The sequence below is a fragment of the Dreissena polymorpha genome, chromosome 3 (assembly GCF_020536995.1).
Source record: "Dreissena polymorpha isolate Duluth1 chromosome 3, UMN_Dpol_1.0, whole genome shotgun sequence".
Classification (NCBI taxonomy): Eukaryota; Metazoa; Mollusca; class Bivalvia; order Myida; family Dreissenidae; genus Dreissena; species Dreissena polymorpha.
This window is the reverse complement of record NC_068357.1, coordinates 8,630,814-8,643,756: the sequence shown is the minus strand read 5'-3', so window position 1 is coordinate 8,643,756 and position 12,943 is coordinate 8,630,814. Positions and strand designations below refer to the sequence as shown.

Genomic DNA, 12,943 nt, shown 5'->3' with positions numbered 1-12,943 from the left:
TCATCTTATTTTTCAAAAATGTGAAAATCTCTGAACGACCTTAATTCTGTGGTATCATTATGCTGTCTGAAAAACTCAAAACATTTAACATGTCTCCGTTTTATACAATTTAATCTAAACTACTATTAAATACTTCATGGCGTAATAATATTTGTATAGAAATATATGGCCACAAAAGAGTAAACTACAAAAATTAAGAGAGATTACAAAAGCAACATAAGTTGTAAGTGTAATGGTGGCTTACCGTTACTGTGAAAATCAACTTTAATTTTTTATTTTAATAATCAGTGACTTGAATTAGTCTCGTGGTGTCAAAGTGTTCTTAAATTTGCAATTGTACAAGCAATTAATTAATTTAATTTCTAATCAATTATAGAAATCAAGCTTAAATAAATAATGCACAATAATCATTTTAACGTTATTATTCTTTAGCTTCGTTATCTTTTCTGTGGCATTATCGTTATAATATTTTGCGCGAAATTATCTACATGTTGATTTAACTCACGTCACGTGACAGTCTAGTCGCCTAGGTGCGCTGATTTGCATAAAGTTGTTTAACAATGGCGGACGAGTTATAACAGCGAACGATAAATACTTTAACTCGCAGAGTGCAGCCAATTTATTGAGGAATAATGGCTGAAACGGTCTCAGATCGTCAGAAGTTATTTGAACTGGATTTAGATAATCAAAAGAAGAACATATTCGTCACACAATTGCATGACAGGTTTGCATAAAAACGCATCGCGTGCTAAACAAGTTACAATTAATTATTTACAGCAACACAGACAATTAGCATCGATTTCTCGCATGTATTATTTATTATTCAGTACATTGGTACGTTTATACAGGTCATTGACTGTTGAATGTATGTGTGAACTTTCTGTTTCGATGTTAATTGTATGCATACTAGTTGAAACACTTGACCTGTTTATAACATAATAGGTTGATATTTTATTTATCAATTATAATCCAATTAATATCACCTTATTTATTTTAAACAATTATTTGACAAATATTCTGTAAGCGTTTTCATTTATTTTACCTTAAAATCAGAACATCTCAATTACATCTGTGAACAATGTGAACAGCATTTGCAAATTTACCTACAAGGGTTCAACATTCACTTTAAAATCTACTTATCATGTTCGACTAGTGCTCTAAAATTTTATGTATTCTGACCAAAACGTTACTTTTCCTGTCCTTTAAATTCAACTTTATCAACGTCCAAAGTTTGTTAATAAATTTTACAGCAAACATCATAGCATAGCATGATTTATAGAAAGGTATCTCCTTGTTTTGTCTCTAAATCTTTCTGTTTAATTAACACAAACAAATGATGAATACTTACTGACATTGTTATCTATCAACATGTATTATATATCACAAAAGTGTAAGAATTGCTTTAGGGACATATTGCTTTTATCTCACAAATTAAACTTGCAATTTTAAGTTAAGAATTTAACATTTAGCACATGCTTCCCGAATCAGCGCGTGCTAAAGAAAACGCTGTGTGCCCAATATATCACCGCACAATTAAGGTTAAAGATCTAATTATACTAGAATCATTGACATATCGGGCTACACAATTAATTACCTACCGTTACATCATTTGCAGGCAATAACCACTATGTATGAGTATTCGTGTTGCTTCATTCTATAAATTCACTGTCTTCATATATATTTATTCACTCTACCATTCATACCCCCACTATCACTGTATAATATGTGTTGTTGTTGTAAAAATTATCGGAAGTCTCAATATTGTACTTAATATTGTACTTTGATATATTGCCCATATTGTATGTTAAATACTTGGGTGAAAATAAAGTTCTGTTCTGTTCTGTTCTAAATAATTTAAAGCCAAATATGCAATGTATTGCGCATAACAAATATTCATTTATAAACAGACAAAACAGACAATAACTCCAGAATGTCTGTAAACTTTAAACAAATTTTACACAAATCAGACTTTAAAAAAGGCAAGCAAGAATGATGTTTTTTAAATAAAGTATAAGAGCAATAGTGTTGTTACTTGAACTGAGCAATATAAGCCCATGTTAAGAATACAGCTTAGTGTGTAAGTATTGAAATACTATAGATTAACGTTTACATGTCATCATCAAGTTTTATAAGTAAATTTAAGACAAAGTTTGGGATTTTTTTTAAAACAATATTCTTTTACTTCATTAGAGGGAAAGAAAACCTTGATTTTCGTGTCGCGTCCGACTAGCAGAATATTTTTTGACTTGTTCTGACAAATATTTTTGGTTGTCCCGGACAATTTGACTACTATGAATATCGAGCCCTGCATAAAGGATGGACAGTGTCCATCTATCAAAGTTACTTTTTGAAGAATTTTCATATTTAATTAAGCTTTCATTTTAATATTTTTGATCTGTTAAAATAGGATTTATGTTTGAGTCAAGTCTGCTAACTGATGGGAAATTTGCATCTTTAAATTTTTTGAAGAACTTACATATTTTATGAAATGAGCTCACTAGTTAATTTTATTTCGATATGTAAACAGATTTGCTGTATACTTTGTCATTTAACCATATTGTATGAGTCAAAAGTCAGGATGTTATAATCTTGTAAATCAGCTGTATTTTGTATGAGCAAAACCAGATGTAATCAAAACGTTATGATGTAACTTTCTGCATATTTATTTGTATCAGACTAACTGTCAGTCAAGTTCCCAGGTAAACATTGTCAGAGTTAGAGTCAGAATCAGAAATTAAAAAAAAGGAAAATTCTAACTAACTTATTTTTGTTTGTCAATTTTCAGAGATGATGAGGATGACATTACAGCATTTCCAGTCGTTAAGGAGACAGGGGACAAACTTATTGAGACTGGCATTAACACATTACAAAGAACGCTATTGTTAAAAAAAGAGGTTGAAGTTGACAAAGTACAGGCAGAGCTAGAAGCAAAGCGCCATGAGTTCCGACAAAGAATGGAAGCATGTGCAAAAAGGCAGATTGAAATACAAAAGAGGCAGCAGAAGGTAAGTTAATAAGATTCTTAAGATTTAACACATTACTGTATAGAATGACCATAATAGCCCTGGCTAAGAATCTGGTTTTAATATTAATAGGAGTGATTGAAATACGCGCAATTCCTGCACGTGTTTTATTTAAATCAGGCTTCAGCTAAGATTCTTCATTTACAAAGACAGTCTTGTAATAATTACTTAGTTTTGAGTAACAGTTTAAGAATTCAGACTGGCGTGGTCAAATGATTTATTCCAATTACTGCCTTTGTGGTGGTAAAAGTGCTAAGCACATTTGTAATGTTTGGTGGAAAGAAAACAGAATCATGTTGCATAGTGCATTTGAGAGGTCTTAGCATATCCCTGTCATTTAAATAATCATGTTACAGGGCATAAAGCTAATCCCTGTTAGTCAGGGTTTTCAGAAAGATTAAGAATAAGTTAATGCTACCATATGAAAGAGTGCAAGTATAGTTTATTACAAAAAGCCAGGTATTGGTTTAATATTTTGGTCAAAACATCTGTATGATTTACTCAAGTCCTGAGTCTAAATGAAAGTCCATGTGTGTGTTAAAGTGTGCGCCAATGAAAGAGTGATCTATTCCAAAATACACTATGTTGCTAATTCCAATTAGCAGGGTTATTCAGGTGACCAAAGTATTCACTTTGGGGTTTAAATTTTTGCAATGGGAAATCAAAAGTACATCTCAAAAGTAGGTGACATAATATATACCCACTATAAATAACGCAAGTAGATTGATCATTTTATATATAAAATAATTATGTACAATTCACTACGCATGCACAATTTGCATTCCTGGGTTTACATACACAGTAAAATTTATTACTGAATATACTGAAAATATGAAAACTTTACAACTTTTTTCAAGTAATGTAACTTACCAGTCGTGATATTTTAATCAATATAAACAAATAATTGTAAAAAATACAGTATTTTACAACTTTTCTGTTCTTTGTCGTCGTTATTGACGGTCCCTTTAAACTTACATATTTTGTTTTATTTATCAACAGAAATGTGTTTTTTGCTAAATAGTGTTATATTTATATATCTATAATAAAGAGCTTTTATCTTGTGAAATGTTTGAATGTGTTAAATGTCAATGTATTGCTCTGGAAAGAAAAAATAATATCTTTGATTATTTGTGTCACAGATGAAAGATAGAGTTGCTCAGTTTGGTTCCTTCTTGAAAGAAAATGAGGCAAAACGACGGCGAGCTATTCAGAAATATCAAACAGAGGTCAAGTTAAAGGAACAGAAGACAGTAGAACTAGAACAATTGGAAGAGGAATTAGAACAGCTCAAAGATACGTACGTACTCAATTTGGTACCATATTAAACCAGTCAGGATTGCAGGTTCCATTTCTGGCCCGGCCACATACTTGTGTGATGATTGGTCAAGAAATCATTTATACTGCCTTTCAACCCCTACCTCTGATTGGTCTAGGGCAGTTGTCAGCCCATCCCCCTACCTTTGATTGGCCTAGGGCAGTTGTCAGCCCATCCCCCTACCTTTGATTGGCCTAGGGCAGTTGTCAGCCCATCCACCTACCTTTGATTGGCCTAGGGCAGTTGTCAGCCCATCCTCCTATCTTTGATTGGCCTAAGGCAGTTGTCAGCCTCGCCCTGATATGACCTGATATGACTGTAATACTTTTGCAAACAGCTAAATATCCAAACAAATTGTGTCATCAATATAAAATAAGCAAAGTCGTCATTATGTATTCAGGTTGAATTAAACAAATAAAAGTAAATAAAGTTTGTGGAATTTCCAAAATTGACAATTCCATGAAGCTTGTATTCATGGATTTCTGATTATGAAAAAGATAAACTTGGACTTTGTCTCTGTCAGACACGGATATGTTTGTACTACTGTTTGAGTGGATTACGTTAGATAATAATGTCTCTCACACCTGGAGTAATCATGGTGAATAATTTTTTCGTCTGGTAATACAAATAATGATGATTTTGCAGTACATAATTAATAATCTCAAGATTATAGTTAAAGAAATCCATATTCAACGATGCTAATGTATAATTGAACAATAGCTATAGGATTTATTATCTGATACTTACTGTGACCAAGATCGCATGAACACTGACTGTTTTTGTCAAGACAAGATTTGTCATTTAATGTCAATATAATGCAGTTGTTAATTACTGCACAAGAAAACAAACTGTCAAATTATACTAATACATCAACTATTTTGTTTTCAGGTTGTCAAGATTAGACAGAAAGGTTTCCCGTTACAAGAAATTTGAAGACTACTTGCTGCGTGTGATAGACGTAATGCCAGAAGATTATCTGGCAGCCTCCGATGACAAGATGAAAGGACTAATGTCTCGACATCGCACACTCAGTGACTCTAATGTCCATCTAGTCAATAAGCTGGTGTCAATGTCAGACGAGGTAAGAGATTAAAGATTTTGAAATATGTATAGATGCATTCCATATGTACCCCTTTTTGGCTCTTTGCCCCTCTGTAGACTTGAGATTTGTCACGACATTCATTACAAACTATGTTTAATGTATCAATTTACTATTAAATTTGCTTTGCAAGCTCTGTTTGGAAAATTAGAGATATTATCAGTCGTGTGATGTTGCTTTTATGATAGAGGTTGCCAATGTATTTTAATGAAATAAAAGCCAACTTTGATTGTGCTTGACAATTTGATAAATAGGAACAGTGCCCAATGCGTGCATACCATGTTACATTATTTACATGTATTCAATTCAAATACCTTCGTTTTGCTTGGACGCAAAAGAGAGGCATTCGCCAAATTTCATGTCATGTCAATATTTCATCCCAGTGAACTCTTCACTACAAAGAAACATTTCATTGAATTTTCATTCTGCTTGCAGCTGGAAGACTTGAAGGGTGAACTGGATGTAATGAAGAACGAACACAACAAGCAGGTGATATCCATCAACAGTGAGTTGTCACGGTTACAGCAGGTACAGGAAGTGGAGAGTGCCCACAACCAGAAAGTGGAAAACAAATATAATGAAACCAAAGGAGGGATGAGGCAAAAGGTAATAATATTATTTGACTTTCAGTGAGATTGTTTTTTTTACTGAATCACATGCAATGCAGAAAAGATCCCTTTTACAAGAAATACTCTTAAGTTGTTGAAAAAGTATAAACTGCTTGTGAAAAATACAATTTGACATAAAATAAGTAGGCTTTAGAACATATTGTGTACTAAGTTTTGTTTAAAGTTTGGTAACCATTTCCCCGTCAGAACCAAATTGAAAATGGCTTTGTGCAAAACAGCATAAAACCAGTAACTCACAGTATGTTCAGGTTTTATGCTGTTTGCTGCTGATCAGTATCTGAAGGTTGGAAATGAAGCTTTAAAATCTTGAATCTAGTAAGAAAGGTCTTTAATTAAATTAAACTTGTTAAGGGACAACAAATGCATCAAAATACATATCTAAGAGATAAAGTGTTAAAACCTACTGTCCAACCTGCAAATAAAGACCACTCAAGGGATTTGGTCGTTGTGGTCTTTGTTTACAGGTGGTCTTTATTGGCAGGGTCGATTGAAACTTTGCAAAATACATGTATGCTAGTAGGCTTTTACCAGGTACCTTATCTACGTATGTGCTCTATTGTTAGAATAGGGGAATACTAATGCATGTATAAATTAATGTAATAAATGATTGGAAACACAGTTTTGTTTTAAGCAAGGCTGTTTTCGGAGATAACCCGAGGTATTGTCATAGCCTGCTCGTCGTCCGCCGGCGTCGTGCTAAAACCTTTACATTGCCTCTTTAATCAAAGTGCTTCCACCTACAACTTTGAAACTTCATAATGTAAATGCACCTTGATGAGTTCTACACGCCACACCCATTTTGGGTCACTAGGTCAAAGGCCAAGGTCACTGTGACTTCTAAAATAAAAAAAATCTGACAAGCTTTTGCAGCTGAGCGTGGCACCCGTTATGGGGTGCTCTTGTTATATTTACATGTATTTTTTCAATCTCAAAACCTAAAAGAATAAGATACCAGGCAGATCATCAACATACCAGTAGTAGCAACAAAACACAATTAGCAGGTATTATCACGGAGAAATTTTAGAAAGGAATGAATATCAAAATGTTTGTGTGTAATTGGCATCGTAATTGTAACAAAACAGTAAATTGCCTTAATGACTTATTGATGTGGGCCCCAAACTTTTCTTTTATAAGTTTTGGCAATTAGTACCTTAATCGCAAGTCACTAAAAAGGAAACTTCTTAAACTTTTGACAAACTGTCAAATGCATAAAAGAAGCAGACAGCTACCAATTAGCATTGTGTGTTAAATAAACAAAAAACCGCTATAGAGTTTAGTAAATTGACACTTGCGAATATCTCCATAGCGACTGACCAGTGCATTGGTAAGATGCTAATAAGGTGACTATCACAGCATGATGGCGGCCATTGTTTTATTGACAGTTGTTAAATCGTTAATTGTTATCATTGAAGTGGTCATTGTCAGCCTCTTTTAAGGAATACAAGGTTTTTTTTCAAACCGATGACAACGTACAATGTTTAATAGAAAATGCTGAAAAAATATTGTTTTATGTATTAATAAGTTAATGTATGCTGTTTTTCAAATCCAAATTATTTGTTATAAAATGATATATTACAATAATTAAAACTATTGTGTTAGTCAATCCACGTTTGGGAATGTAAAATGGTGGTCGCTGGTTGTTAAAGTGGTCTTTGTTAGCTATCAAAATCGACTTTGGGAATGTGAAATGGCGGTCACTGGTCGTTGGCAGGCAGGCTTTATTCGCAGTTTAAATATATAAGGTAATCGTTCGGGGGGAAATCGCTACGGTCGTTATTGACAGGTGGTCGCTATTAACAGGCGGTCGCTCGAGCAGGTTGGACTGTATTTTATAAAAAGATGCAGAAAAAGTAGTGAAACCAAAACACAATTGAATTGAATGTGCATTTAATGTCCTTTAAATACCATGCCTATGCCGCTGGGTTAAATGTCCATTAAATGTACTGATTTCCAGAAGGTGTAATATATCCAAAATGACATGTGTTGAAGAACATTAATACCTCTTGCTACAAAGCTTTGACACTTGATTGGATGATGTCTTTGAATACCATAAACATTGGCACATCACATGACATCACTTTGACCTTGACATTATCATACTTGCTACAAATCTTTAATACTTCATGGACTTTATCAATCAAGTCTCTAAACACACCCACATCTTGTTTAATTGTTTATCTGAATGATGTTAACTGTCATATTTATAAATGAGCCTCATTCTGTGAAACAGGGCGTAATACATGTGTGTAGTGTCGTCCAAAATTAGCTTGTGCCGTCTGCACAGATTAATCAGGGACAACACCTTTCTCCTAAACGTGGTTTTTGCCAAGAACAAATTTCCTTGAAACAAAATATAGCATTCAAGTGGAAAATTTTGTCCCTGATTAGCCTGTTCTGATCTGGAGCGATATTTTATGCACATGTAATAAGCCCAATTTTCCCACAGCCAGACTGAAAAGTATTATCTTTCAGCGCACAGAACTTGGTGTGATATTGATGGCGATTGACAACATAGCAGAGATCTGCCACAAACGTCTTGACGTGCCAGTACAGGAGATGAACCTCGACCAGAAACTCAGGAAAATAAGAGTAAGGAACTTAGTAGTTGCAAAAGTTTATGAAGTAAATTCTTTAAATATACAAAATTCTGAGGTCTCTGTATATTTCGTGTTTATTTATTTTTTATTTAACTGTTTTAAAGTGGTGAATATTGGTAAATTACTATTATTTTGTCACTTTGTATGCAGAAAACAGTGGATTTGGCATAAGAAATCTTTGATTTGCCCTTATTTTCATAAAGAGCTTTCAAATATCAGCCTAGTGCAGTACACTAAAATATTGTTATGCCCCCCTTCGAAGAAGAGGGGGTATATTGCTTTGCACATGTCAGTCAGTTGGTCAGTCTGTCAGTCGGTCGGTCCGTCCACCAGGTGGTTTCCGGATGATAACTCAAGAATGCTTGGGCCTAGGATCATGAAACTTCATAGGTACATTGATCATGACTCGCAGATGACCCCTATAGATTTTGAGGTCACTAGGTCAAAGGTCAAGGTCACGGTGACCCGAAATAGCAAAATGGTTTCCGGATGATAACTCAAGAACGCTTAGGCCTAGGATCATGAAACTTGATAGGTAGATTGATCATGATTCGCAGATGATCCCTATTGATTTCAGGTCACTAGGTCAAAGGTCAAGGTCACAGTGACCCAAAATAGTAAAATGGTTTCTGGATGATAACTCAAGAACGCTTATGCCTAGGATCATGAAACTTCGTAGGTAGATTGATAATGGCTGGCAAATGACCCCTATTGATTTTCAGGTCATTAGGTCAAAGGTCAAGGTCTCGGTGACCCGAAATAGTAAAATGGTTTCCGGATGATAACTCAAGAGCGCTTATGCCTAGGATCATGAAACTTCATAGGTTCATTGATCATGACTCGCAGATGACCCCTATTGATTTTCAGGTCACTAGGTCAAAGGTCAAGGTCACGGTGACCCGAAATAGTAAAATGGTTTCCGGATAATAACTCAAGAATGCTTATGCCTAGCATCATGAAACTTGATAGGTAGATTGATCATGACTCGCAGTTGACCCCTATTGATTTTCAGGTCACTATATCAAAGGTCAAGGTCACGGTGACCTGAAATAGTAAAATGGTTTCCAGATGATAACTCAAGAACGCTAATGGCTACGATCATGAAACTTTATAGGTACATTGATCATGACTTGCAGATGACCCCTATTGATTTTGATGTCACTAGGTCAAAGGTAAAGGTCATGGTGACCCGAAATGGTAAAATGGTTTCCGGATGATAACTCAAGAACGCTTCTGCCTAGGATCATGAAACTTCATAGGTACATTGATCATGACTCGCAGATGACCCCTATTGATTTTGAGGTTACTAGGTCAAAGGTCAAGTTCACTGTGACCCGAAATAGTAAAATGGTTTCCGGATGATAACTGAAGAACGCTTATTCCTAGGATCATGCAACTTGATAGGTAGATTGATCATGACTCGCAGATGACCCCAATTGATTTTCAGGTCACTAGGTCAAAGGTCAAGGTCACAGTGACCCGAAATAGTAAAATGGTTTCCGGATGATAACTCAAGAACGCTTATGCCTAGGATCATGAAACTTCGTAGGTAGATTGATAATGGCTGGCAAATGACCCCTATTGATTTTCAGGTCACTAGGTCAAAGGTCAAGGTCACGGTGACCCGAAATAGTAAAATGGTTTCCGGATGATAACTCAAGAACGCTTATGCCTAGTATCATGAAACTTCATAGGTACATTGATCATGACTGGCAGATGACCCCTATTGATTTTCAGGTCACTAGGTCAAAGGTCAAGGTCACAGTGACAAAAAACATATTCACACAATGGCTGTCACTACAACGGAGAGCCCATATGGGGGGCATGCATGTTTTACAAACAGCCCTTGTTTCAAAACTTTTTATGTTAATTATCATTTTAAGCATACCCAAAACCATTAACCAAAAAAAAAACATGAAAGGTCACACAGATTTCTTGATGTGAGGATAAGATCCTAACTTTACCCTTCAGGATTACGTCAATGACCGAGCCGACGTGGCCATAATGGCTCAACCCACTGAGGATGAGGAAACTCCCACAGGAAGTAGAAGAGGCAGCACAGAAAATTCGAAAAAATCAAAAACTATAAAGAATTTGAAAGTGACAATAAATGGATAGCTTTTCATTGAACATTACATCCATTTTGCATTTTTATATCATGCCTTATAAAACTTAAAGTGCCTTACTGGTTTTTGGCCTCTTTAGGCTATATTTTTTAACCTTTTTAGTCAGCCGTAATGTTGGCAATTTTGTCTCAATACTAAAAAAATAAAAGTGTTTCATGATTTTCCTTCTTTTTAAACTGCTCAATCAATCTTCTGAAACAAATGGACATTAAACAGTTTCTGACTCTTTTTTATATTTTGCTGTTTTTGGACCCAAATAGAAATTCTGCAGATAACTATTCTAGTATCTCTCTGGCACACCTTAAGGAACTGGCAAACCTAATAATTTTGATTTACATTCTGGAGACATTTCTGAAATAGTATTAATGTAATCATGTAAAAGGCAATTTTTAGCATCAGCTTTAGAGATAAATTTATGAGAAAAGTCTGAGTTTTATTTTTGGAGATTTTATTTTTTGTGTTTAATTTATTTGTGGTGCCTGTACAATGATGCTTGCCATTGCTAACGGTTGTCATATCTGTGATGTTTTTATAACATATTTTGTTATGTTTTAAATAATATATTTTGCTAAACGTCTTATCATTATTAGAGGAACTTGTTCTTTTAGAAGTGAACAGAGTGGGTAGCCATAGTAATTCTTGATTCTATGTTTTTAAATTACACCACACATTTGAAATAAGGTTAGAATTTATCATACAACATTCAAGAACTACTGTATTTATACACATGTTATTCAGGAGTAGCTGACATTATTGATAATTGAAGGTATTTTTTGTTTCTGTATAAATTATTATCATAGTTGCTCAACCATTAATGGGTACAATTCATTGCTACAATGGACTTTGTTATTGCTTTTACCAAGTCTTCTTATGTTCTGTTTATGTCTTTGTTACTACATCCATGCTGTAGTTCAGTTGCATTGAAGTGATATCTAAGCTTTTTAAAACAGACAAACACATAAATATCTGAATTTATATTTGGTATGAATATTCCAAATACAAATATTTTGAAAAAAGACAGGAAGTATTTTTTATTGCTTGGAATTTTAATATCTGTCACTTTCATTAATTTGAAGCAATGAAATCAGAAGTGTTATAAAATAAATTATAAGAAATTATTTTAAAGGATTTTTTTTTTATTTTCTTGCCTTAAACACTTTTTTATACAAGATTTCTGTGAAGGTTTTCATTACAAAAAGTGCCCTGTAATATTATTTTTTTGTTAAGAATGGATTAATCAGACAATTCTATCTGCTGTTGTAAAAAGTAAAGCTTTATTTGCTCAATCATATTACATAAATAACTTTGAGTTATTACATTGTGACATCTTCTTCTGTACAAATAAACCACATATGACATTTTGAAATATCAAGGTTATATTCTTTATATAAAACTATTGTTGTCTTTAGATTTAATAAAGTATGAATACAAAATTATGTATGCTAACTGTCTCAGTTGAATCAATGTTTTAATAAAAATGTGTGATAAGAACAATTAGCAGTTGAAATTTTCAACATGAATTAAATATGTTTAAAAATGAAAAATGTAACAAAATATAATACATGTTTTGCATAGACAAAATAGGAAATCAAGTGTGGTCCATTCAATAGGAGTTATGGGCAGAGGGATTGTTTTAAATAATTGTGGAAATATGAACAGTGAAATGCACAAGCAAAAACATGCTCTATCAAAATCCATTTAAACTTATTCATTCGATACACCAAAATGTAACAAAAGCACTATTTAAGGCTGAGGTCCATATACAATTTGTGGCTGCCAGGCTGGTCACTATAATGCCATTGGGACCGAAGTGGAGTTTACTATTTCTTATATTACACCAAAGAGTTTCCCCTTTACCATTGTACAGTGCTGTACGATTGTTTATGGTTTAAAAGAGATAAACTGAAGAATTTCGCAGGAATAATGACGTCATTTCGTTAAAAAATGATGTCATTTAACAGTAAAACAGTGCAAATTTAGTGGTGTGTTACCCCGAACGGTCCATATTAAAAAAATAGAGACCAGTCCATATACTATTAGGTTCATCTATCGCATTTTACAGACTGAAGCCGGTCATATAGATATAGAAGGACCAATATCTCTGAGGTGTAATATAAGTGATTAGTGATGAATTCTATTATAATACTTACGTAA

General features: G+C 33.9%; 1 protein-coding gene across 1 annotated transcript; it reads left to right on the top strand.

Moving 5' to 3' along the window:
* The first annotated feature begins 524 nt into the window (after window positions 1-524).
* Window positions 525-11,753, top strand: LOC127872875 (coiled-coil domain-containing protein 42 homolog). Its single transcript, XM_052416337.1, has 7 exons — window positions 525-724; window positions 2,786-3,005; window positions 4,163-4,320; window positions 5,227-5,419; window positions 5,873-6,043; window positions 8,539-8,655; window positions 10,635-11,753. Exons 1-7 carry the CDS (start codon window positions 633-635, stop codon window positions 10,779-10,781), a joined length of 1,098 nt encoding a protein of 365 aa, XP_052272297.1. The 5' UTR covers window positions 525-632; the 3' UTR covers window positions 10,782-11,753.
* The last annotated feature ends 1,190 nt before the right edge of the window (window positions 11,754-12,943 follow it).

Excerpts from the sequence above, each read along its gene's own strand:
- LOC127872875 (XM_052416337.1), top strand. The coding sequence starts at position 633 with ATGGCTGAAACGGTCTCAGATCGTCAGAAGTTATTTGAACTGGATTTA. Across the intron at positions 725-2,785 it reads GTCACACAATTGCATGACAG|AGATGATGAGGATGACATTA; the intron begins GTTTGCATAAAA and ends GTCAATTTTCAG. Across the intron at positions 5,420-5,872 it reads TGGTGTCAATGTCAGACGAG|CTGGAAGACTTGAAGGGTGA; the intron begins GTAAGAGATTAA and ends TTCTGCTTGCAG.